The 27,128-nt window shown below is 53.6% G+C and overlaps 1 protein-coding gene across 1 annotated transcript; it reads left to right on the top strand.

Moving 5' to 3' along the window:
* Positions 1 to 962: 962 nt before the first annotated feature.
* Positions 963 to 27,122, top strand: ip6k1 (inositol hexakisphosphate kinase 1). The gene is given in 9 exon segments (XM_047024890.1): positions 963 to 1,563; positions 5,566 to 5,994; positions 18,338 to 18,783; positions 18,785 to 18,797; positions 22,257 to 22,461; positions 22,712 to 22,893; positions 24,916 to 25,091; positions 26,168 to 26,497; positions 26,754 to 27,122. Coding segments are annotated over 7 exon segments (1,332 nt in total). The 5' UTR covers positions 963 to 1,563; positions 5,566 to 5,994; positions 18,338 to 18,537; the 3' UTR covers positions 26,934 to 27,122.
* Positions 27,123 to 27,128: the final 6 nt, after the last annotated feature.

The raw sequence follows: 27,128 nt of genomic DNA, 5'->3' as shown, positions 1-27,128 counted from the left end.
CACAGCCTATGTAACGTGTCCTAATTTCTTTGTATATTGATTATTACATTGCAGTACTCAGCCTTGATTTGTTTGAACCATGAAATTCCCGACGTCGTGCAAGCGATTTAGGGAGCTCCTGCCCTTTCTCTCTATCGCTCTGCAATAGGGCTGTACACGTTATGCTAAATAAAACACTATACTTGTAAAAAAAAAAAAACATGCAAACAACGACTGAAAGTTAGCAAGTAAGAACATCTATCTACATTTGTTGCACATTTAATCATGTCATGCATCATGAAATGAGGGTATCCATATTAGATACCAAGCTCACTGGATGTAAACTACAAGAAATAATACCAAGTCGATTTATTCATATTTGATTAAGTTACTGTTCACTCATAGCAATTAGATTTTCTTTGTCATCTAAGTAACTAGAATGTTTGGTCCAGTGGCCATAATAATCTTTACTAGTACACGGCACTGTTTTGTACGTTTTAATTCTTGTACAATGCCGGTGAAAAATATTAAATAATTAATCACAGCAGGTGATCCAAGCCTTTACACAGAGATGGAAAAAAAACAAGTACAAATACTTCCTTACTGTACTTAAGTATACTTTTCTGGTATCAGTACTTTACAATGTATTTTTCTGACAACTTACTTTTAACCTCTTAAAATTTATACACAAATATCTGTACTTTTACTCGAAAAAAAAAAGTTTCTAAAGGTTGAACAAATTATTTTGAAAAAAGTTTCTAAAGGTTCAGAAATATTGATTGATAGATCATATGTAATTTACGTGTAGTCAGCACTGTTTTGTGTGTAGCCTTTGTACTTTTTCCATATCTGCCTTTAGCTACACATGATTACGCCATCGAAGTAGTTTGTCTACATTAACTACAGCTATTACTAGACTCTAAATTAACTTGACGTTGACGCACGTTGTCCACCAGTAGATGGCAAGAGTGTATCAACATTTTCAAAATAATTACTCTGGTTGTCATCATGGTCAATTTAGCTAGCTAGCATTTTATTGTTTGTTTTTTTACAGTTGCTAGATAAAAAAAAAACATTTGTTCCCCACTTAAAATAGTTTACTTCAGTTTCGCTTACGTTAGATAAGCAACTATTTAGCACACTACTAGCTAGAAAGTGTTTGTGGACAGGGGTTGTTGATCCATCGACACACGCACTCATATCCAGTGAACGGGGAAGAACGGATGAACGGGGAAGTTGGCTAGCTAGCGTGTAAACGAAACGTTAGCCGGGCTGCCATTACTATGTTCTGAGTCACGGCCCAGGGGCTCCAAACGATTTGTATTAGTACAACTATTCCGTTTGTATTATATTAACACAACTAGCGTAGCAGCATGGTAAGAGAAATACATGACAAAAATGCTTATTTGTTACGCTGGTCCTCTGGCTTCATATCATTCCATGGTTGTTTTTCCCGGACGGAGCTGGCTTGACAGCTAGCTAACCAACGTTAGCAAAGTCTCCGCGAGAAAGATTGTCCTATTCGTCCTCCGATCGCTGGTGATTTCCACTTGCTTTAATCGTCAAGGCGAGTGCTGATAACAGGTAACGTTATATGTACAGCTTGTCTAGCTAAGTTATGTTTGTGATTATGGTGTGTTATAGCCACTACGTTAAGCTACATTGACATTCATATGACTGGGGCATCACGCTGCTTAGTCCCATAAATAATTGCCATCTTCCTAAGCGATACTAAGCTTGTAGCTCTAATTGTTCTTGTGAGACTGTTTATTTCGAAAACATAATATTTCTAGAGCTAGCTGACAGGTCGCTAGCTGAGTTTTGTGTGTACTAATGCTAACCCGTACTGTACTACTAGTGTCAGTTGAAAATGTCACATTGTTATGCTGTTAGAGAAAACGAGGTGTTTGCTCGACTGAGTGTACTACTGTACACAACATAGCTGGCTAACATGTTATAATTATAATAGCCAACTGTTTCTAGCAACGCTATGCTAACTCAAAGGATGTCGTTTGTGTGAAAGAAAGATACATGACAAGATTCATAGTTACGCACAGTTATCGCTCTTTTATTGTACACATTTGCATGGTACCTAGTAACTAACGTTTTTGAAGTATGTAAACTGTTCATTAAACGTTACTAAGGACCGCTAATAAGAGGAAAGTAGAATCCATGGCCATCCTTAGCGTTGTGGACCTATGGTCATTACGTAATACTGTACGCATCGGAGGAAAAATGTGACTTCATCCGACTCATTTTTCCTCAGCTATTTGAAGGTCTCTACTGACACATGCACGGATGAAACGGTCTTTCAGTCTGTCTTCCAGACTTATGATTCAAAATATATTTACTAATAATCAGACCTAAGCTATGTAATCAATGTTCACATTTAGAGACCACCGAAATAAGAGCCAGGTTGATTGTTTTGACAGTCTTGCCATTCAGAGGACCAGAATGGAACACGGTCTTGTTTTGTTGGTCATATAATTGAGCATATTATTATTGTTATTATTATCATCTCACTGTGTTTAGCAGCTGTTTGCTAGATGTCAAGGGACACCTGTCACTGTGCAGTTCACTGTGATCACTCTGTGGGGACTTGGGTCACATACACGCTGCTTTTATGTGGAGTGCAAAAGACTCCACATTACATACATCATTTCCGCCTCTTAAAAGTAAACCCGTGCATTCACAAGAATGCCTCTCATCATCCATGGCATCTCTTGGTTGCCCTAGCTCAAGGTGGATCGCCTGTTATTTTTGAGTAGAGGGGGGGACATTCCCCCCTCCCTCCACGTCTCGACAGTGTTTTCAAAACACAGAGCTGGGAGGGAGGAGGGACACGGACAGGGGAGACACGCTGTGCACATCGCTAGGGCGGACGCCACGCGGAGGACAGGTGCAGAAGACACTCCCGTCCTCCTGAGGCGATGTGAGAACCTGTCGGGTAGACGGATCGCGTCGGGGGGATCTGTCTGTGGGACTCTGGACTCCAGCTCCCCGCTCAGTCACCCTCCAGCATGCTAGGGACAGATGTTGAGCCATGGAGCCTGCTGAGGAGACTGCAGCCTGGGGCTGTGAGGGTCATCTGTCACAGTCTCCATCCAGCATGAGACGGTGTCTGCCCTCGACGTGGAGGGACTGGCAAGTAGACCTGGATGGGTACAAATCTTTATCACCCCCCCACGTAGTAACGGTTTGATTGCCGTGTGAATAAAAACATCAACAACAACAAGAGCATGTGGCGTTTGACCCCTGAGCAAGGTCAGACTGCTTCCCAGGCCAGGCTGATAGGGGAACACGGTGTTCGTGAGCTGGATCATGAAGCTCTCTGCAAGCTGTCAGGACTTCTGGCATGGCTGCTAATGCGTCCGTTGGCCTGTCACCACCCCGCTGACCCCTCTGACCAGGGGCTGGCACGAGCCATCTCCTGTCCTCATCTGTCAACATCTGTCACCTTCTCACTGTGGCTCTGTCATACACCAGGGGTCCTCGTTTTCCCCCTGCCACCCCCCCCCCCCCCCCCCCCCCCCCCCCCCACCTCCCACTCCCTTTCTTTTTCTGGAGGTCAACGATTCCACACACACACACGCGTTGGTTCGTTAAAGAGCACACACACACACAGTTGTGTTTGCGTACAATCAGGCACAATCACACCGTACATATGAACACACACATCGTGTCTGCTAGGTGACCTCTCCTGTGCGCTGGTGTTGAAATCACGACGCGGATGCTTTCGGTTGCCCTGGAGAGTTTGGGTTCCAGGGTGTGGCAGGAGGACAGATAGGAGAGACTGTGAAGTGTGATTGTGGCTGTTCTCAGTGTCAGCACAGCTGTCTTTAGTGACGATACCCCTTATTTACACTCTCTGTGCAGCTGTATTTCAAACAGTTAAAAGTCTTGCTCAGCAATGATAAGGCCAACGTGCTGATATGGCAACTGCTTGTAGGAAGATCTCGACGTGACCTTGATATGGTTTATGAAGGCCAGAAGGCCTTGTGTCAGCTGAAATGTGACATTATAAAGGCTGGGCCTGGGTAGTGTCGTGAGAACTTCCGGTTTCTAAAGGCGTGTTCGTATTCCAAACTCGGTGCGTTTGAATGAAAATGTGAGCCGTGGTGTCTCAACGTGAAAGTTTGCCAATCTCGCATATGTTATGTGCTTGTTATAGCTGTTTTAGCTGGCTGTAGGTCTATTTCCCCCAAGCCTACCAGGGCACTAACACCCATTAGACTGGCAGGCCTACCCACAGCCGCCAACCCCTCCTCCAATCTAAATATTTGACTTCATCCCTGAGCGCATGCAGCCATGACAGTATCAGGGCCAGCAGCCGGTTTGTCATATTTTCCAAGATGTTTGGCTCACTGTCTGTTCTTCCTCTTTCCTGGACCTGAGGTGTGCCGGCATGCCAGGATTGCCCAGTCAACATGGTTTGAAGTTATTACATCCATTCACCCGCTCGAATCGAAATATCTAAACAGCCCAGAAAGTGGTGCTTGGTTGTGTTGCACATAGGGGCTTGGAGTGTGGAATAATTAGTGTTGTATAGATTATTTAATAGTTTGTCAATGTGGCCATGAACTGTTCATGCATAGTTTTGTAGGTTAAACTCAGCTGCAGATGGGACAGTATTGCTTGTTGCTGTTTCAGACTCACTGTGTCCCAGGTCAAGGCCCACATCTACCAGATTTGTAGTGTGTGTTTATAAACGTGCGCGTGTGTGTGTGTGTATACGTGTGTGCTTCTGAATGGGTTAAAGCTCCCTTGCATCAGTGATTCACGGTTAGCCATCTAAGGAACAGACAGACTCAGCCTTTAACCAACCAGGAGCCTGAACAGCCTGACAGGATACAGTGGTATCTCCCAGCCTGACAGGATGCAGTGGTATCACCCAGCCTGACAGGATACAGTGGTATCTCCCAGCCTGACGGGCCATCCAGAAAGCTGGGAGATGTGGCAAGCGCACGTCTAATATAGCCCCGGGTTCAGTGATGGCTGCTCGGGCCACAGATGCCTTCTGTGTTGAGTCCGTGGTCCAGAATAGATCCTATAAAGTCAGGCTTGCTGGGATGCTGTCACCTTGTCCATGGTATCTGCTGACTGCTGTTCTGGTCTTCTTCACCTGGTGTGGAGTGAAGTATTTACTACTGCTTGACAGCCTTTGGACAAAGACCCAGGGCTGGGGGCCCAAGCTACAGACTGATCACACATACTGTTGTTGACTCACCATGGCCCAGCCCGTGGAACTACCCCCTAATAGACCCTCTAATCATAGGTCCTCTAAATCCTACAGGGACGTAGGTTAAAATTAGAACCACTACATTGCCTGCATGGCCAGTCAGTTAGGCAGCCAGGCAGGGCAGCCAGCCAGCCAGCCAGTTAGAAAGGAGTTGTTGCTGTGAAAGTCTAATCTGTCCTCTTGTGTCTCAGCTTGTCCAACAAACAGACGAGGAAAGAGGCTTAGCAGGGTCACCTCTCCGTCCCTCCCTTCCTCTCCATCGCACGTTCTCTCTCTCACTTTCTCTTCTCTCTCTCTCTCCCTCTCTCCTTCCTTCCCTCCCTCCCCTCTCTCTGGGACTCATCCAGGGGCACGGTCTAGCCGTGTGTGGGACTATAGAAGCTCCTTGGTGTCCGAGCCTGCAACTTCTGCGTTTGCAACCCAACACCCGGTGTGTGTCCCCGCTGTGTGTGTGTGTGTGGAGTAGCGGCGGGTCTGCAGTCGGTGTGTCCGTGGTGCTCGAGGGATACCTCTCTCCGGTACTGCCCGGCTCCCAGCGATGCTGGCCGTGTGCTGAGAGAGGGAGACGCTGAGAGAGGGAGACGCTGGCCGTGTGCTGAGAGGGAGACGCTGAGAGGGGGAGACGCTGGCCGTGTGCTGAGAGAGGGAGACGCTGACCGTGTGCTGAGAGGGAGACGCTGAGAGGGGGAGAGCAGATCTCTGGACGGAGGAGTCCCGGGTTGGAGAAGAGGACAAGGTAAACATCTGTGCCTGCCTGCCTGTCTCAGGATGACAAGGTAACCTTGAGGAGAGTGGGGTCCTAGTTCTCTCTGCTGTCAGTACTATAGTCCCATACAATAGCATGTGGTTTACTGTACTGTATTCTACACTCTACAGTCTGTATGCTAGACGGGGGTGAACTGACTTGTGTGGCCTGGACTGGTTAGAGGTGGAAGAGAGTGTGTGTTTGGCTGGACTAGACAGGTGGGATTTTGTGTGTGTGTGTGTTGGACTAGACAGGTAGGAGTTTGTGTGTGTGTGTGTGTGTGTGTGTTTGGCTGGACTAGACAGGTGGGAGTTTGTGTGTGTGTTTGGCTGGACTAGACAGGTGAGAGTTTGTGTGTGTGTGTGTGTTTGGCTGGACTAGACAGGTGAGAGAGTGTGTGTGTGTTTGGCTGGACTAGACAGGTGGAAGAGAGTGTGTGTGTGTCCGGCTGGACTAGACAGGCGAGTGTGTGTGTGTGTGTGTTGGACTGTTCTGATGTTAAAAGACCAGCAGGGTGGACAGCTGTTGTAGTCTGTACTTCATGTGGACTTCCAGGGTTATTCACACCCCCGTCTGCATCAGCAGCTCTCTCTGCCCGGGACACCTGAACTCCCATCCTCTACTCTGCTGTCTGACCAGAGGACCAGGGAGGGGGAGAGACGGCAGGCAGGCAGGCCGTCTGGGCAGGCAGGCAGGCCGTCTGGGCAGACAGTCTGTGTGGACGTGTCCTGGAGGGGTTAAACTGAGTTATCAGTCTCCCTCCGTCACAGCCAGGAGCTGCTGTGGTGTGTGGTCTGTTTGTCAGGTACTTGGCAACCAGATGGAGATGTGTGCTTTCCTTTGCAACAGGGAGATGTGGTAATATTCCGGTCTTCCTGCCTAGCTTGTTTGGGCTCCCCCGCAGAGTGTCGACGATGCATTTCCTGGTGCCAAAGAGGTCAGTGAGGACCTGCTTGTTCTGTGGGTGTCAGGCGCTTTCCTCGAAGACCTCGTTCTTTAGGGCTTTCCCCTGCATCGCTAACGGATGGAAATAGCTGCTAATCTGGAGTTGCTGCTGTCCCAGTGTCAGGGAGGTAGCTTGCGGCGCGCAACCCCCCCCCCCCCCCCCCCTGCACACTGGTGATGTAAGGGCTACTTAGAGCTCTTCAAATCTCATTTACTGATGAGAACCCAACCCACATTGGAAAACAACTTAAAGAGGGCCGGGACAGGACGAGACAGGGCAGAGCAGATTAATGTGATGGAGTTGTTTGTTATTTAGAGGAGATTTCCTTGTGGTTCCAGGGGGCTCTCTAGAACCCAGCACTTAGCAGCCCAACGCTCTTCTATTGTAGTGTAGTGGGAAGTGGAGGTGGAGGGAGGAAGGAGGGAGGAGGGAGGGAGGGAGGGAGGGAGGGAGGGAGGGAGGGAGGGAGGGAGGGAGGGAGGGAGGGAGGGAGGGAGGGAGGAGGGAAGTTACTGGTTTGAAAAAGAGAAAGTGGTGTTCATACGGTTCTTGTACAAGAGCTATGTTTTTCTAAATATGGATTTAGTCAAAAGGTTTTTGAAACTAGACTAGCCTGGCTTCTTTGTGCTGCTTTTTCACATCTAAAACCCCAGTGGACACTAACTAATCAACATTGTATCCAGATCCAGTTGTGTTCCAGCCCAAAGCTGGGGGTTCTCCTGGGAGACTTGCTGCAGGGGGAGCAGGAGGATAGTGACTGTTCAAGTCACAGCAGTCAGATCTGGCCTCGTCTGTTAGACTGTCAGAGCTGTCCTCCAGTGCTGCTGGGACGTGTGTGTGTCTGAGGGGCCTAAACGCTGTGAGGGCAGCATCTGTGGCCCCGGGCAAATGAACGTCATGTTCATTCAGTTAGCCAGGACATTCAGTTAGCGGACAGAGATATGCCCACAATCACACAATCTCTCTCACACACACAAACACACATGCACACAGATACAAACACACACACACAGATGGATCCCTGGAGGAGGACTGCAGAGCTCCCTAGCAGGCTGCTAGCGCGCCTGCTATGGGAACACCCTGTGGACATGTCTGTGTGGACAGCCATTCATCCTGACGATCCATGGAGGTCACAAGCAAGAAGGCATGCAGACACACACACACTCTCTCACACACACACACACACACGCACTCTCACACACACTCACTCACACACACACTCACTCACTCATACAAACATACACGCGCACACACACACAACATACACGCCTCACATTGTACTCATGCACTACACCGTCAGATGAGATGTCGTGTCTGTGTGCGTGCATAACGTCAACAACACCCCCTGCTAGCGATGTGAACCGCGTCACCATGCCGACGTCCTCGCTGCAGCTGTGAGGACGAGCCAGGCTTGTCGTAACAGTGCAGCAATGCCCTCAGCAGTGTGACGTCCTCAGGTCTCAGTCGTGAGGCGACCCCCTCCCCTTCCATGCCTCCCCCCCTCCCCCTTCCATACTTCCCCCCCTCCCTCCCCCCCTCCCTCCTCCTTCCCCCCCTCCCCCTTCCATGCCTCCCCCCCTCCCCCTTCCATGCCTCCCCCCCTCCCCTTCCATGCCTCCCCCCCTCCCTCCACCCCTCCCTCCACCCTCCCCCCGCCAGTGATGACTCATCCATGGGCCTTGTGTTAATCCTGCCTGAGCTCTCTTCTCCACACAAACCCTACACAGGGTGGATCTCCACAGCCTCTTTGGGGGGAGGATCAGAGGGAGCTGGGAGTCAGTGTGGAGCCTCCTCCAGACCCCCTCCTCCAGACCCTGGGAGGAGGAGGAGGAGGAGGAGGAGGAGGAGGAGGAGGAGGAGGAGGAGGAGGAGGAGGAGGAGGAGGAGGAGGAGGAGGAGGAGGAGGAGGAGGAGGAGGAGGAGGAGGAGGAGGAGGAGGAGGAGGAGGAGGAGGAGGAGGAGGAGGAGGAGGAGGAGGAGGAGGAGGAGGAGGAGGAGGAGGAGGAGGAGGAGGAGGAGGAGGAGGAGGAGGAGGAGGAGGAGGAGGAGGAGGAGGAGGAGGAGGAGGAGGAGGAGGAGAGGAGGAGGAGGAGAGGAGGAGGAGGAGGAGGGGAGGAGGAGGAGGAGGAGGAGGAGGAGGAGGAGGAGGAGGAGGAGGAGGAGGAGGAGGAGGAGGAGAGGAGGAGGAGGAGGAGGAGGAGGAGAGGAGGAGGAGGAGGAGGAGGAGGAGGAGGAGGAGGAGGAGGAGGGAGGAGGAGGAGGAGGAGGAGGAGGAGGAGGAGGAGGAGGAGGAGGAGGAGGAGGAGGAGGAGGAGGAGGAGGAGGAGGAGGAGGAGGAGGAGGAGGAGGAGGAGGAGGAGGAGGAGGAGGAGGAGGAGGAGGAGGAGGAGAGGAGGAGGAGGAGGAGGAGGAGGAGGAGGAGGAGGAGGAGGAGGAGGAGGAGGAGGAGGAGGAGGAGGAGGAGGAGGAGGAGGAGGAGGAGGAGGAGAGATGTATCAGATGTAGTGTCCTGGGGGGGGGGATATCTCCTCATGCAGTCATCCATCAGATGACTGTCTGTGTCGGTGGAAAATGATGAACTTGGCAATATGAGAATGTGACATTTGAAACCTGTGACCACAGTGAGAAGCCATTCAATCACGCACGCACCCACACACACACACACTGTTGTCTGCAGTGGGTCCTTTCTCGGGGAATGTGGATGGTGTGTTATGGTGTTGGTGGTTGATGTGGATGTTGTGGTTCCCCCTGCAGGAGGTGGTGTCCCTGGTATTACAAGAGCTCCAGACTTAGACTAAGTCCGAATACCAATACTCTGTCTTACCCCTTACCCTTACCCCTAGCCCTTAGTCTACCCCTAGCCCTTACCCCTACCCCTTACCCCTAGCCCTTAGTCTACCCCTAGCCCTTACCCCTACCCCTAGCCCTTAGTCTACCCCTAGCCCTTAGTCTACCCCTAGCCCTTAGTCTACCCCTAGCCCTTAGTTAACCCCTAGCCCTTAGTCTACCCCTAGCCCTTAGTCTACCCCTAGCCCTTAGTTAACCCCTAGCCCTTAGTCTACCCCTAGCCCTTAGTCTACCCCTAGCCCTTAGTCTACCCCTAGCCCTTAGTTAACCCCTAGCCCTTAGTCTACCCCTAGCCCTTAGTCTACCCCTAGCCCTTAGTCTACCCCTAGCCCTTAGTTTACCCCTAGCCTTGTGTCTCGAAACTGAGGGGTAATGGCTACATAGCCCTATGAAATGAGACACCACTTTTTGTCTCCAAAACAAGTTGTGTTATGCACTGATATCAAATGAAATTAGTTTGAAATTCGCTGCTAATGGAGTTTAATTAAAACTGTTGACATGCATAGAGTCCATTTAAGGCTAATCAGAGAAATACAGGACTGTGCAAATAAGCAATGTAACGTTAGCGCAGCAAACTGGCGATTTTTTCAAACATTTCAATTAAGAACATGGTTGCAAATACATATGAATTATTTAAGCCGAAAATATTACATTTATGGGACTCTCTGGATGATCTGCCGCATGTGTTGCAGGTAGCTCAGTATTAACATACCCCTAGGTTTCAAGTAAGCTCCCGATCTTACTTGGTGTTAAGGGGTGTATACCCCTTCGTCTTAGCCCTACCCCTATCTCAAAAACAGTATTGGGACAGCCCTTACTTTCACGGGAACGTGCAAAACTAAGGGCTAGGTGTAAGGGTTAGGGTTTAGGGGTAAGGGGTAGGGGTAGGGGTAAGGGTTAGGGTTTAGGGGTAAGGGTAAGGGTAAGGGCTAGGGGTAAGGGTTAGGGTTTAGGGGTAAGGGTAAGGGCTAGGGCTAGGGGTAAGGGTTAGGGTTTAGGGGTAAGGGTAAGGGCTAGGGGTAAGGGTTAGGGTTTAGGGGTAAGGGCTAGGGATAAGGGTTAGGGCTAGGGGTAAGGGTTAGGGTTTAGGGGTAAGGGTTAGGGTTAGGGTTTAGGGGTAAGGGTAAGGGTAAGGGCTATGGGTAAGGGTAAGGGTTAGGGCTAGGGGTAAGGGTTAGGGTTTAGGGGTAAGGGTAAGGGCTAGGGATAAGACAGAGTATTGGGATTCGGCCTAACCCTGCTCTTCTCCTTCCCCTCTCCTCCCTTTTCCCTCCTCCCCCTCTCCTCGCCTCCCTCTCCCCTCAGTAGTAGCTCCTTGCCCCGCAGGGCAGAGGGTAATCATGTTACCCGGCTGAAGCCGAAGCTAGCATGACTCACGGTGAGAGACTGCAGCTCTCTGGCTCCACTTCTAAGTTCTCTTCCCAATCAGGACACACAGTCTCTGTTGACCAGAACGCAACACCGTGGCTGTCCTCGCAAAGCCTGTCGGCCTAACTGGAAGGATCTAGAATGTCCATGCTAAACCATCACATTCGCATCAGTGGAGTGAATGCACACAGGCTAGGCCAGGCCAGGCCAGGACACACATGCATCCTTCCCTACACACACACCCACACACTCGCACGCACACGCTGTGATGTTTTCCCAGTGTTTGGATGGCCCGGCTGTTGTGGAGTTATATAAAGAGAGCCAGGCAGCTGGGTAGACCCAGGGGATGGACTGAGTCAGAGCTGGAGAGTGAGAGTCAGGGAGCCAGAGTCAGAGCTGGAGAGAGTCAGGGAGCCAGAGTCAGAGCTGGAGAGTGAGAGTCAGGGAGCCAGAGTCAGAGCTGGAGAGTGAGAGTCAGGGAGCCAGAGTCAGAGCTGGAGAGTGAGAGTCAAGGAGCCAGAGTCAAGAGGACACCGGAGTCAGGGAGCGAGAGTCAAGAGGACACAGGAGTTGGGGAGCCAGAGAGAGAGGGAGGGATTTCGAGAGCGAGAGAGAGTCAAAGAAGGAGCTCAACATCAAGAAAGTCAGCGAGAGAGTTGGATCCATGCAATAACTAATGAGCTTTGTAAGTGTTCTTCCTAGTGGATAGACAGGTGCCAGAAAATGTGTGTTCGCGTGTGTGTGCGTGTGTGTGTACTCCTTTCATCCTTTCATGCTGCATGGCTCTCTTTGTGAGGCGCTTATGGTTCTGTCCACCGTAGGGGACCCAATCTGCCTCCCAATTAAATACTGTGTGCCCATGGGACAATTAGCAGAGACAACAGGCTCCACAGAGCCCATTGTTGGGTGTCTGTTCAGCATCCCTGCCCCTGTCCTGCCTCCCCAGCTCTCTGCATCATTCATGGTCTCATTCCTTCCGTCGGTCCATTGTGTTCGACAGCATTCACGGTGTCCCGCTCGCAGCTGTCGCTTTGCCTCACAGCGCTTTTCTATTAGATTGGGACACGGGCGGTTCTGTTCCATTTGATTATCATATTATTTGTGTGTTTCGTCGGGCGCCCGGCTGGTTCGAAGGACGTCAGCACTGGTTGTCTGCTGACGAGGCCTATGCCCTGGCTGGCTGGCTGGCTGGCTGGCTGGCCGTCTGGCTGTCTGTCTGGGTGGCTGGCTGGCTGTCTGGGTGGCTGGTTGGCTGGCTGTCTAGCAGTGTGTGTTTCCTTGAGTGCATGTCCCACAACTCTGGTCATGTGGTGGGCGGGGATAGCTACCCTCGTCTTGCCTCATATTGTCTCTCTACTGGTCTCTCCTGGTCCTCTCTGATTCACCTGCGCTGTCTGTCTGTCTGCAGCAGGGGGGGGGGGGGTGAGACAGGAAGGGGTCGGGATCAAGTTAGGGACAGTCAGGGGGACCCAGTGGAGGTGCCTGACATTTCTCAACTCATCTCCCTCCTGGGTGTGGAAGCAGAGGCCTGGAGGCTTGACTGGACACCAGCCAGCCAGGGAGGACTGAGCTGCAGAGCCCAGGAACACAGAATCTTCTCCAGGGTCACTGCCCTCTCTCCTCTCCCTGTGCCCTGGTTGTCCAAAACTTGGCTCCACACACACACACACACACACACATAGTGAGTACAGTACGGTGCACTCTAAGGATTTTGACTGTGTGCTGTAGGGAAGAGGTACCGGGTGTATCAAGTGATGTAGAGGACCTTGTGTGTGTGTGTGTGTGTGTGGACATGGGGTCAGACGGGGAGACTGGCAGTAGCAGTGAGGAAGATCAGGTTGTGCAGTGTTGACAGTCTTCCCCCTGCATGGAAAGCGAAGGCTGAATGATGCCAGCCTGCTTCCATGCTGGCCCGAGGACAACACACGTTTCCCAGGAGACGGCCACTCCTGCCCGCTTGTTTGTTGTCCGTCTATTTCTCGGTGTCAGCCTTTTACGGTGAAGATAGGCCGTGAGGCAGACTGTCAACAAACGTCAAATCCCAGCGAATTTACTGTGGATGAGGACTGGATTTTCTCAGAATTGTAATATCTTAGATGTGATCTGGATTGGATTAGTCAAGGGTTGTTTTTTGACTTCATCTGGGGATTCAGTGTCCCTACTCCCCCTGCTAGCCTCCCCCCCCCCCCCCTCCAAATCCCGTTGTCATAGCAACGGGCCAGGACATAGAAGGATAACAGTTTGGGAGAAGAAGAGAGGGAAGGGTAGACGGTGAGAGAAGCAAATGGCAGAAGGAGGGGAGAAAAGAGAGAAAAGGAAGAGACAGGGAGGAGAAAAGGAGATGAGGGTTGTTTTCCTCCAGACGTCCTGAGTGGTGGAGGTTCTGCTGGCCCTCAGCTGAAGGAGGTTCTGGGGCAGAGCAGGGGGGGCCGTGCTGAAGGAGGTTCTGGGGTAGAGCAGGGGGCTCCTTGCTGAAGGAGGTTCTGGGGCAGAGCAGGGGGGGCCGTGCTGAAGGAGGTTCTGGGGTAGAGCAGGGGGCTCCTTGCTGAAGGAGGTTCTGGGGCAGAGCAGGGGGGGCCGTGCTGAAGGAGGTTCTGGGGTAGAGCAGGGGGGGCCTTGCAGGGGGGGCCTTGCAGGGGGGGCCTTGTAGGGGGGGCCGTGCTGGAGACAGCGTCACAACACCCGAACTGGGCCGTACCTGCCGTCTCCCTCATTCCTGAGAGCAGCTAAAAATACATCAGCCTGGGACTTGGAATGTTAAAACACTTCTATTTCCATCCCTGTGTGTGTGTGTGTGTGCAGGCTCGTTCGGAGATGACAGTACCACACACACGTGGGTTTGTGTGGCGTTAGCCTTTCAGGGCGCAGAATGTGATTCGATGACAGAAGCTGTCAGACTCTCATTGGGTGTTATTGTCCTTGTTAAGCCCCACACCCTCCTCTACGACCTTTTACCGCTGCCCTGTCGGCTCCCCGGACGCCATCATGGCTGACATGCCTGAAGGTGAGCCCAGAGAGCTTTCTGTCGCCGGGCGGTGAGGGGCCAGGTGATGTCGTCCTCGGGGGCGTGGCCGGGCGTGCGAGCCAGAGGTCTCCTCCTCCTCCTCCCAGCGCCCCGCTCAGTGGCCCCGCTCAGAGACGAGCCGCTCAGAGTCGAGGCGCTCCGGTGACACCCTGGCGTGAGACCAGCTCAGCCTGGCATGCCTCGCAAAGTGCAGCGGCACGTACACAGGACACACACACACACACAGTAGAAGTGCGGAGGCGGGGGCTGCTTTGAAGCAACATGTTTATTTAGAGCAGATGTCTGGGGGGTCACTGGGGACCACAGTTTGTCAGTCATCCAGCCCCCCCCCCCCTACTTATCCAGCTGAGCCCACGGAACGACATCTCCCGGGGGGGCGGGGTCAGGGATCAGGGGTCAACGACTGCATAACAATCCAATAAACATGTTGTGATAGCACGATGGCTTTCCCAGACGTGGTTTTGGCTGGATGTGCCTGTGTTGGGCCACAGCAGATCCAGTGAGAGCAGGGACTTGGTAATGCGATCAGTGTCAACTAGTTAGCCTGGTTCTGACAAGCCTGACTGTTGTGACCAGCCTGGTTCTGTCCTGCCTGACTGTTGTGACGAGCCTGGTTCTGTCCTGCCTGACTGTTGTGACCAGCCTGGTTCTGACGAGCCTGACTGTTGTGACCAGCCTGGTTCTGTCCTGCATGACTGTTGTGCTCCAGCTGTGGGACGGTCCCCAGCCCCAAGCCTGGGTGCCCACATGAGCTGTGATGTGTCGATGGAGGAGATGGACATCTCTAACCTTGACTGGGGCTGTTGGAAAGTGTGTGTGTGTGTGTGTGTGTGTGTGTGTGTGTGGGCTGCAGTTTTGTGTTGTTGTAACCTTCAGTCGGAACCTCGGTGATGAAGCAGCTGTTATACTATGACCATGTATGGTTAGACACACACACACACACGTACACATCATTTGTGCTTCTATCGAGTCCTGGAAGAGGGTGATTTAAGCCTGCCAATGGGTAGCAGCTACTTTAAACACTGTGTGAAGTTACATTGCAGACTGTAAACCAACCTGTCTCATGTTTATAAAAGTATCTTTAAATCTTCTCTTGATCATTGATCCCTTGAATTCTGCAAATGTTTGTGTGTGTGTGTGTGTGTGTGGGGGGGAGGGGGTTGTACATTTTTCAAGTCTATAGTCTTCACCAGCAGGTGTGTGTTTAGCTACAGTGTTGAAGCAGCAGGTGTGGGAAGTTGGGATGCTGTCTGGAGGTGGTTAGAGTCTCCAGGAGGTTAGAGTCTCCAGGTGGTTACAGTCTCCAGGTGGTTAGAGTCTCCAGGTGGTTAGAGTCTCCAGGTGGTTAGAGTCTCCAGGAGGTTAGAGTCTCCAGGTGGTTACAGTCTCCTGGAGGTTAGAGTCTCCAGGTGGTTACAGTCTCCTGGTGGTTACAGTCTCCAGGTGGTTACAGTCTCCAGGTGGTTAGAGTCTCCTGGTGGTTAGAGTCTCCAGGAGGTTAGAGTCTCCAGGTAGTTACAGTCTCCAGGTGGTTAGAGTCTCCAGGTGGTTATAGTCTCCAGGTGGTTAGAGTCTCCAGGTGGTTATAGTCTCCAGGTGGTTATAGTCTCCAGGTGGTTATAGTCTCCAGGTGGTTAGAGTCTCCAGGTGGTTAGAGTCTCCAGGAGGTTAGAGTCTCCAGGAGGTTAGAGTCTCCTGGAGGTTAGAGTCTCCTGGAGGTTAGAGTCTCCAGGTGGTTATAGTCTCCAGGTGGTTACAGTCTCCTGGTGGTTAGAGTCTCCAGGTGGTTACAGTCTCCAGGTGGTTACAGTCTCCAGGTGGTTACAGTCTCCTGGAGGTTAGAGTCTCCAGGTGGTTAGAGTCTCCAGGTGGTTACAGTCTCCAGGAGGTTAGAGTCTCCAGGAGGTGAGAGTCTCCTGGAGGTTAGAGTCTCCTGGAGGTTAGAGTCTCCTGGAGGTTAGAGTCTCCAGGTGGTTACAGTCTCCAGGTGGTTAGAGTCTCCTGGAGGTTAGAGTCTCCTGGAGGTTAGAGTCTCCAGGTGGTTAGAGTCTCCAGGTGGTTACAGTCTCCTGGTGGTTAGAGTCTCCAGGTGGTTACAGTCTCCTGGAGGTTAGAGTCTCCTGGAGGTTAGAGTCTCCTGGAGGTTAGAGTCTCCAGGTGGTTACAGTCTCCAGGTGGTTAGAGTCTCCTGGAGGTTAGAGTCTCCTGGAGGTTAGAGTCTCCAGGTGGTTAGAGTCTCCAGGTGGTTAGAGTCTCCAGGTGGTTAGAGTCTCCAAGTGGTTAGAGTCTCCAGGTGGTTACAGTCTCCAGGTGGTTACAGTCTCCTGGAGGTTAGAGTCTCCAGGTGGTTAGAGTCTCCTGGATGTTAGAGTCTCCAGGAGGTTAGAGTCTCCAGGTGGTTACAGTCTCCAGGTGGTTACAGTCTCCAGGTGGTTACATTCTCCTGGAGGTTAGAGTCTCCAGGTGGTTAGAGTCTCCTGGAGGTTAGAGTCTCCAGGTTGTTAGAGTCTCCGGAGTGTGAAGCTGCAGCCTGCAGGAGGTCACCAGCCCTCTAAGCAGATCCACATGATGGATCAGCTTTGGCTGCAAGATGGAACACTTGAATGTCACTGGGTGTTATCCTGCTGTGAGTCAGGGGATGTGTCTGTGTGTGGCGGTCAGTCGGTCACTGTGTGTCCAGGTCGGGATGGCTACGGCTGGGCAGGATAAGGAGTGTGATCTGCTGTCATATTATTCATCCACTCAGGTCACTCTCTTTCTGCTGACCTCAGCTCCTCGCTGGTGACACTCCTCCCCTGCCTTCTTGCCAGGGCTGCGTCTCAACTCTGTACACTAGCCTCCTCACCTCCTCTCACCTCCTTACCTCCTCTCCTCCTCACTTCCTCTCTCCTCCTCACCTCCTCTCTCCTCACCTCCTCTCACCTCCTCACCTTCTCCTCCTCACCTCCTCTCTCCTCACTTCCTCTCTCCTCACCTCCTCTCTCCTCCTCTCTCCTCACCTCCTCTCTTCTCACTTCCTCTCTCCTCACCTCCTCTCTCCTCCTCTCTCCTCACCTCCTCTCTCCTCCTCACCTCCTCTCTCCTCCTCACCTCCTCTCTCCTCACTTCCTCTCTCCTCCTCTCTCCTCACCTCCTCTCTCCTCCTCTCTCCTCACCTCCTCTCTCCTCCTCACCTCCTCTCTCCTCTTCCCTCAGCTTGAAGAGAAGGGTAAGGGTGGAGAGACAGTATGGAAGTAGGCCGCTGCAGACTATGAAGACGCCCCCCCCGCTGAGGGTCTTTATGAGCGCCCGTGTGGTGATAAGGATTAAGTGTGTGTTTGTCGTGTATGTCAGTTGAGACACACACACACAGGCTGTTTACAAGCTCTTAGTGCCTCTGTACTGTGCAGTTTGTAGGTGAATGTCAAGTGGACCACTCACAGCAGGTGTGAGGGGGGCTATGAAACCTCCCCCCCCCCCCCCTCGCCCCACCTGACTGTGTGTGTGTGTATGTGTGAACTTGAAAGAGCTTTCAGAGCTTCCAGCCTCAGAGCTCCCTTCTGCCTGTGAAAGGCCCCATGTCGCTTCCCATAACACCAAATAGGACCTTTCACACACACACACACGCACACACACACACACACACACACACACACACACACACACACACACACACACACACACACACACACACACATACACACACATGCCACAGACCACATGCAGGCTTTATAGAAAGCCCTGGGAATGCAGGGGTGAGTCAGTGGTTAGATCAATCGCTCAATTAGCTGAGCCCCTAGGAGTCTCTAACAGATCGCTGGATCACCTTTTAAGGGGCTGGGAGGAAGCCTGGCTGGGCCCTTACTCTGGTCTGGGTCTGGTCTGGGTCTGGGTCTGGTCTGGGTCTGGGTCTGGTGTTTTTCTGCAGTCACCTCGAAGATGGAAGTGGATGGGATGTGGAGAAGTACATTACTAACACTCCCCCCCTCCTCTCCCTCTGTCTCCCCCCCTTCCTCTCCCTCTCTCTCCTCGCTCTCTCTCCCCCCCTCCTCTCCCTCTCTCTCCCCCCCTTCCTCTCCCTCTCTCTCCCCCCCTCCTCTCCCTCTCTCTCCCCCCCTTCCTCTCCCTCTCTCTCCCCCCCTCCTCTCCCTCTCTCCCCCCCCCTCCTCTCCCTCTCTCTCCTCCCTCCCTCTCCTCCATCTCTTCCAGGAGGCAGCAGGCGTGACACACCCTGCTTGTCGCAAAGCGGGGATTGGATCAGTCGGTTGGCGGGCGTGGCCGGCGGGCTGGCTCCTCCCCCTCCCGGCGGCAGCGTGCGCTCCCAGCCGCCCCCTCCCTGCGCCCCGCCCTGCTCGCCCGGCCTGCGCGCCCGCGCCCATGCCCCCGCCCCCTCCCGGCCCCCCAGCGTCATGTGCCTCCCGCACGCCATGGAAGCGGGCAAGCAGGGCGCGGGCCCGGCGGTAGGGCAAGCCCAGGGGGGCCCGGGGGCCCAGGGGGGCCGGAGGGGCGGGGGGGTGCCCCTGGAGCCCTTCGTGCACCAGGTCGGAGGTCACACCAGTATGATGCGCTACGACGACCACACGGTCTGCAAGCCCCTCATCACCCGGGAGCAGCGCTTCTACGAGTCCCTGCCCCCCGACATGAGGGAGTTCACCCCCCGAGTACAAAGGTGAGGGGAGGAGGAGCGTGCACACCCACACACCATACACACACACCACACACCACACACCGCATACACACCACACAAACACATCATACACACACACCACACACACACCACACAAACACATCATACACACACCACACACCGCATACACACCACACAAACACATCATACACACACCACACACCGCATACACACCACACACACACATCATACACACACCGCATACACACCACACACCGCATACACACCACACAAACACCACACACAAACACCACACACAGCATACACACCACACAAACACATCATACACACACACCACACACACACCACACAAACACATTATACACACACCACACACCGCATACACACCACACAAACACATCATACACACACCACACACCGCATACACACCACACAAACACATCATACACACACACCACACACCGCATACACACCACACACCGCATACACACCACACAAACCACAGCGCACACACACACCACCCCACATACGCACACCAGACACAAACATAATCCCTGTCTGAGACAACGCTGGTACGTTGGGAGGATCATAGGAATTCCTGTCCAGCAGAAGTGACTGAGATCAGTGTCTAGTCAGAGAAGTGTTTCAAAAGGATACACATGCTTCCTGTGCTCTGCTCTGCTCTGCCTCTCACCCTGCTAGCTGTCAGGGTAGTTGTGTCTCTGCTGTAGCAACGCTACCAGACAGCCAGACAGGCCCCTGGGTCTGATCCCTGATCCAGTACCTTCCTGGGTTGAGGCCTCCTCCCTGGACCTCCTCCCTGGGTCTGTTCCCTGGGTCTGTTCCCCGGGTCTGTTCCCCGGGTCTGTTCCCCGGGTCTGTTCCCTGGGTCTGTTCCCTGGGTCTGTTCCCTGGACCTGTTCCCTGGGTCTGTTCCCTGGACCTGTTCCCTGGGTCTGTTCCCTGTTTCTATTCCCCGGGTCTGTTCCCTGGGTCTGTTCCCCAGGTCTGTTCCCTGGGTCTGTTCCCTGGGTCTGTTCCCCGGGTCTGTTCCCTGGGTCTGTTCCCCGGGTCTGTTCCCCGGGTCTGTTCCCCGGGTCTGTTCCCCGGGTCTGTTCCCCGGGTCTGTTCCCTGGGTCTGTTCCCCGGGTCTGTGGGTCAGCTCTGCAGGAAACAGGACAGCCAGCAGGATCTGCTCTGTTTTACAGACTCCATTAGCAGGGATCTGACACACACACACAGATACACACACACACAGATACACAAACACACACATATATCCCCAGTCCTCTGTCTTCCTGCCAGACCCTGGCCCTGGTCTGGGTCTAAGACTTGAAGAACATGGGCTGATTTTGTCCAGAGCTGCACACATACAACCTTCATTATCCATCTGCTTCCTGATCCAGACAGGGGTCAGGGAAATCTGTTCAGATTCTGACGAGTCGAAATGCACTTATCCGGCATCTGGCCTTATCAGAGAGGCATGCTGGTCATTAGTGGTCTGAGAGAGAGAGACGTAACTGCTCTTTAGTGAGTGCTGCAGTTTGTGTTTGTCCTCTGAGGTTAGACTACTGAGAGGTGTGTGATGTAGATCAACACTGTGGGTGTATGTGTGTGTGCGTCTGTGCGAAGCACTTTCCAATGTCACTGCTTTGGATGCACTCCAGTTGAGACGACCCTCCCTCACTCTCCACCCTTTCCCCCTCCCTCCCTCCCTCCCTCCCTCCCTCCCTCCCTCCCTCCCTCCCTCCCTCCCTCCCTCCCTCCCTCCCTCTCTCTCTCTCTCCCCCCCTCCCTCCCTCCCCCCCCTCCCTTCTTCCCTCCCTCGTGTTTCCATCCATGTGTCTGTTTCCATGAAGGGCCTTATAGAGGCTATATTTAGATCTAACTCCTGCCCTGCTCTCCGCCCCTAGCCTCCACCTCAGCCCCTGCCCTAGCCTCGGCCCTGGCCACAGCCCCGGCATTGTCCAACCATGACAACAAGGGCTCCCAGGAATGACCCCCAAGCCTGGGAGCTATGCATGAAACGCGGCTATTAATAGGTGTTTGGGACTCCGACCCACCTCACACTCCCCCCCCCCTCCCCCTCCGACCCAGACAGCCAGGGAGAGGAGGAGGGGGGCTGAGATGGGGGCAGATGTGTCTGACCTCCAGGGCTGCAGAGCTGAACAGGCTGGCCGTGGTGGTGGTGGTGGCTGGGTTGAGCTTGATAAACAGGGGTGATCTCTTCCTGTCGTGCCCGGGGCTTAGGGAGGGAAGGCCCAGGGAAAGCAGAGCTCCAGGCTGTCCACGACCACGCAGGTGTGACAGAGCGGGGCGTGACACACCCAGACGTACACAGGGCCAATCCCTGATCGTCATTAAACTGAGCCCTTCCACAATTAGACCAGCGTCTACATACACTGCCTGGTGTGCTCTGATCATCCCTGTTCTCCCTGGCTTACACACACTGTCTCTCTCTCACACACACACACACACACACACTCTCCAAGGTTCTGACATCAGCTCTGTCTCTCTCACACACACACACACTCCAAGGTTCTGACATCAGCTCTGTCTCAGTTCATTAGTGGTTTGGGGCGGTGCTGACTACTAAGGAGGGATCACACAGATAAAGTCCTCTGCTACACTTTCACCCTCTTTCTCTCCCTCTCTTTGTCTCTCTCTCTTTCTGTCTCTCTTCTGTTCCTCCCCATTGGTCTCTCTCCATCTATGTCTGTCTGTCTGTCTGTCTGTCTGTCTGCCTCTCTCTTTTCAGTGTTATCAGAACCACTGTTGACGAGGGAGTTTGAGGGAGTGTGTGTGTGTGAGAGAGAGAGAGCTGGAGGGGTGGGTGGGGGGGCGGCTGAATGGTGGGGTAGTGTAAGGAACATGACACAGCAGAAAGGCGACACCCAGACATGCAGAGAGCTGAGGAGTGGAGCTGGGGAAGTGATCCGGTCTACTCCTAGGCACATGGACAGTAGTGGAGAGGGTGTCAGACAGGGGGAGGTGAGGAGCTGGAGGGGAAGAAGAGGTCAAGACATTAGAGGATGGCACAGCGTGGTGGTGGGGTAAAGTGAGGCAGAGCATGGTAGAGGGGTAGAGAGCAAGACCAGCTGTGACAGTGAGGGGATGCAGAGCTGTGTCTGGCATACTGAGGCTGGGGAGAGGCAGGGAGGGGCAGGGAGAGGCAGGGAGGCGCAGGGAAGAGGCAGGGAGGGGCAGGGAGGGGCAGGGAGAGGCAGACTGCTGACTGAGGGAGCTAGCCGTGGTACCAAACACTCCTGCTCTCCCTCCTCCCATCATATCCACACAATCACACTCCAGCATGAATGTGGGCCTGCTGCTAGCTCTCCCTCCCATGCACTCTTGTTTAACTACCCTTGTGGGGACTAAATGTCCACACAAGTATAGTAAAGTATGAAAAACTGTAACTTCAAATGCTTTTTTTTCCAGGGGTTTTAGGCTCCAAAAAACCAAATGTGTGTGTGTGTGCAGGGATGGTGCTGGTGTGTTTTGAGGGGGACATGGACGGCTACATCAACCTGGTGGCGTACCCGTACGTGGAGACGGAGGGGGCGGAGCAGGAGGAGCTGGGGGAGAGGGACCAGCCCAGACGCAAACACTCCCGCCGTAGCCTGCACCGCTCCAGCAGCGAGCACAAGGACGAGCGGCCCGCGCACGAGAGCGACAGCAGCGAGAAGTACGTCTTGGGCGGGGGACGGGGGACGGACGAGGGGGGTGTAGGTGTGGGCGTGTGTATATGAGAGAGAGAGAGACAGACAGAGACAGAGAGAGACAGAGAGAGACAGAGAGAGAGAGAGACCGAGAGACCGAGAGAGAGACAGAGAGAGAGACAGAGAGAGACAGAGTGAATGAAATTGTTTAGGTCTGTGTCATCAGATTTCGATAAAGTTCTCAACCTGTCTCTCCTCCTCCTCGTCCTCCTCCAGCCTGCAGGAGCTGAAGAGTCCTCGCCTGGAGCTGCAGATCCACTCGGATGTTCCCTTCCAGATGCTGGACGGTAACAGCGTCCTGAGCCTGGAGAAGATCTGCCACAACCCCTGGAGTCTGCGCTGCCACAAGCAGCAGCTCAGCCGCATGCGCTCAGAGTCCAAGGACAGGAAGCTCTACAGTATCCCTCTCTGTGGCCACGCCACCTACAACCAGGTCTTAGAACCTAAACAAGGTCTCAGAACCTAAACTAGGTCTTAGAACCTAGACGAGGTCTTAGAACCAGGTCTTAGAACCTAAACTAGGTCTCAGAACCTATACTAGGTCTTAGAACCTAGACGAGGTCTCAGAACCTAAACTAGGTCTTAGAACCTATACTAGGTCTTAGAACCTAGACGAGGTCTCAGAACCTAAACTAGGTCTTAGAACCTAGACGAGGTCTCAGAACCTAGACGAGGTCTCAGAACCTAAACTAGGTCTTAGAACCTAGACGAGGTCTCAGAACCTAGACGAGGTCTCAGAACCTAAACTAGGTCTTAGAACCTAGATGAGGTCTTAGAACCAGGTCTTAGAACCTAAACTAGGTCTTAGGACCTAAACCAGGTCTTAGAACCCAAACTAGGTCTTAGAACCAGATCTTAAAACCAGAATCAGAGCCGTAACCAGGTCTTAGAACTCAGAACCAGGTCTCAGAACTCAGAATTTAGAATAACAACTTTAAAACTGTCAATCACTCATTAGATATGCTGCTTTAGGATCTGTTGGGGCTTTTCAAGGCTCTTACACAGACAGGTGGGGGGATATGAGTACCTCTGCCCCTGTGGCCTCAGCTTATCACATGCAAACCCTTGTCTGGCCTCCTGGTAGATAGCAACATGCTACAGGAGGGCTGTTCAGCTAGCGTCAGGCTGCACAGCGCCACACTGGACATGACTGATGGTGCTGCTATTGATTAGCGGCAGCCTGGATGCTAATGAGGTGACGTTCACGTTATTGATGGCTCTCAGGGTCAAGTTCCTGTATTGACCCGTTTGGCTTTATAGACCCCTTAAGATAACATGTTTACCTAGCAGCGTGACAGGTAGATAAGAGACACAGAGAACGGGAGAGAAAGGAGACGCCAGAGAGAGAGAGAGAGAGAGAGAGAGAGAGAGAGAGAGAGTGAGGAGGGGCAGATAAAGAGAGAGAACACAGGAGAGAGAGAGAGAGGAGGGGCAGATAAAGAAAGAGAACACAGGAGAGAGAGAGAGTGATAAGAGAGGCCGGTCCAGGTCCAGGTAGCAGTTTTTCTGAATACAAAGATAGAAATGGTAGAGAGGTCTGTCCTGTCCTGTCCATGTGTCTCTCACAGCTCTGGCCTCCCCTGTGGAGCTGTGGTCTCTGAGCTGAGTCTTGTTCTGACCTCATGCCCTCATGCCCAGGCACATGCTGTACAGGGCTGTGTGTTTAACCTCCAGGCCAGCAGGGGGCTCCTGCAGGCTTCTGACCAGGCCAGGACAGCCCGCTGTCTCAACACAGCCCACTGGGAAGCTCATCTGGACACTGGCTGGGTTTTTAGTCTTTCAGCCAGAGATGCAACTTCCTCCTATTGGGATGCCCTCAATGTTTTGTCCGCAACTCCCTTCCCTCCTTCCTTCCTTTCTTCTTTAATTCTCTCCTTCTTTCCTTCTCTCCTTCCTTCTCTCCTTTCTTCTCTCCTTTCTTCTCTCCTTCTCTCCTGCCTTCCTTCCTTCTTTCATTCTCTCCTTCTTTCATTCTCTCCTTCTTTCCTTCTCTCCTTCCTTCCTTCCTTCCTTCCTTCCTTCCTTCCTTCTCTCTTTCCTTCCTTCTCTCCTCCTCTCCCGGCCTGTGTGTCAGAGGTGAACAGCCCCTCTCCCTCCCTCACACGGCAGCAGGAGAGAGCTGTGGTCAGGCGGGGGGGTAGCAGCGTACGTGGAGGATGTCTAAGCCAGGCCCGCACAGCTGCAGGTGACCCAGGGGGGAGAGTCCAGGACTCAGTCTCATGTCCTGCTCTGTTCTGTCTCCCTGAACCACGGAGCTGGTCTTGGGGGTTGATTGTGACAGGAGAGTCATTCCTCTTCACACCACTAGCTTTATAGCAGGTGGCTGAGACTTGACCACACTCAGTGTCTATAGAACCTACGAGAGGCCAGCAGGCTCCCATCCTTCTGCCAGGCTCCTTGACCCCCCCCCGCCCCCACAGAGTTCCTGCTGTTGGAGAACGTGGTGCACCATTTCAGCTGCCCCTGCATCCTGGACCTGAAGATGGGCACACGGCAGCACGGGGATGACGCCTCGGAGGAGAAGGCGGCGCGCCAGATGAAGAAGTGTGAGCAGAGCACCTCCGCCACACTGGGGGTCCGAGTCTGCGGCATGCAGGTGAGACTGACTGGCTGACTGACTGACTGACTGACTGACTGACTGACTGGCTGACTGGCTGACTGGCTGACTGGCTGACTGGCTGGCTGGCGTGTTGCTCTCCATCTGTCCATCTGGCTTGGCCTCTGTCTGGCATGCAGGTGATACTATGACTGTCTCTCTGTGACATGCACATGAGACCCTTTCTCACTGACTGTCTCTCCATTTATCTGTTTGTCTGTCTAGCATGTTGATCTCTCCTCTTAACATATTTCAATCTATTTCTCTCTCTCCCCCCACCTCTCTCTCTTTCTCCCCCCCCCCTCTCTCTCTCTCTCTCTCTCTCTCTCTGTATGTCTCTCTCTCTCTGTCTGTCTCTCTCCCTCTCTCTCTCTATCTCTCTCTCTCTGTCTCTCTCTCTGTGTCTCTGTCTCTCTCTCTATCTCTCTCTCTCTGTCTCTCTCTCTGTCTCTCTCTCTCTCTGTCTAATACATGTCTCTGTGACTTTTCGAGGTGTTGGGTGATATCTGGCCTTGGTTCAAGTTAGATGATATGTGGAGTCACTGCGGGCCAGGCTCGGGTAACAGAAAAAAGTATCCTGTCCAGCGAGGACACTTCTCTTCTCCTCCTCTCCCTCTCCCTCCTCCCCTCCTCCTCTCCCTCTCCCTCTCCTCCTCCTCTCCCTCCTCCTCTCCTCCCCTCCTCCCCTCCCCTCCTCATCCTCTCCTTGTGTTACCTAGAGCTCTGCTGGATAAAGGGTTGTAGGGACTCCCAGTACGTAAAGGGGATGGCCGTTCTCACGAGAAAAATACATGTTGACTAACAGCAGTGCTGTAAAAATGTCTGCGTACATTTACTGTAAATGATTTTTCCCTTTTCACGAGGGGCAGACAGAGAGAGAGAGGGAGAGAGAGAGACACAGACACAGAGACAGAGAGAGTGATGGATGGTGTGTGTTCACTGCTGTGGCACTTGAGATAACATGGACAAGCGTGAAGCGCTCTCCCATACAAACAGCCACCCTCTCTATGTCCCCTCTACTCCGGTGCTGAATACGATGACTCATTCTGTACGCGTGTGTGTGTGTTCTCCTGCAGGTGTACCAGATGGACACAGGCCACTACCTGTGCAGGAACAAGTACTACGGGCGCGGTCTGTCCATCGACGGGTTCCGCCAGGCGCTGTACCAGTACATGCACAACGGCGCGGGGCTGAGAAGGGATCTGTTTGAGCCCGTCCTCGGGAAGCTACGGAGCCTGAAGGCCGTCCTGGAGCGCCAGGCGTCCTACCGCTTCTACTCCAGCTCCCTGCTCATCATCTATGAGGGCAGGGAGCACTCGGGCCCACCCCCTGCTCCTCCCCCCGCCCCGGGCCACGCCTCCGGCCACGCCTCCGGCCACGCCCCCACAGAGCTCCGGAAGGGCCCGGTCGACGGGCCCTCGGAGAAGGAGGGCGCGCGTCCAGGAGGAGGGGCGGGGGGGGGCAGGGACTCAGGGAGGGCCAGCTGAAGGCCCCCAGCCCCCCAAGCCTCCGCAGGTGCCCCAGCCCCCCATGCCCCTGCAGGTGCCCCAGCCCCCCATGCCCCTGCAGGTGCCCCCCAATCCCCCACAGGTGCCCCCCCCAGCCCCTGGCGGACTGCCCCCAGCCGCAGCCGGAGCGCCCCCCCCGCACCCACGCCCTCAGAACGCCACGGCGACGCGCCCCCCCCCCGGCGTGGACGTCCGCATGATCGACTTTGCCCACAGCACCTACAAAGGTTTCCGTGACGACCAGACGGTGCATGTCGGGCCGGACCGTGGCTACGTGTTCGGACTGGAGAGCCTCATCACCATCCTGGAGGCCATCCGAGAGGAACACAAGTAGCCCTGGGACTCAGCCCGCCCTGAATCTGCCCCCTTTCACCTGTCCACCTCCTGAAGCGCTCCTCCTCTATGACCCCCACAGAGAGAACAGGAAACCAGACAGACGGCAGGACTAGACGGCAGGACCAGACAGCGACCGAGGGGAAAAAGCCCGCTGACTTTTGAAGATGTCGTGGTTTCAGGGTCCCTGAGGGGC

The sequence above is a fragment of the Hypomesus transpacificus genome, chromosome 9, assembly GCF_021917145.1.
Source record: "Hypomesus transpacificus isolate Combined female chromosome 9, fHypTra1, whole genome shotgun sequence".
Taxonomy (NCBI): Eukaryota; Metazoa; Chordata; class Actinopteri; order Osmeriformes; family Osmeridae; genus Hypomesus; species Hypomesus transpacificus.
This window is presented reverse-complemented; position numbering and strand designations above follow the sequence as displayed.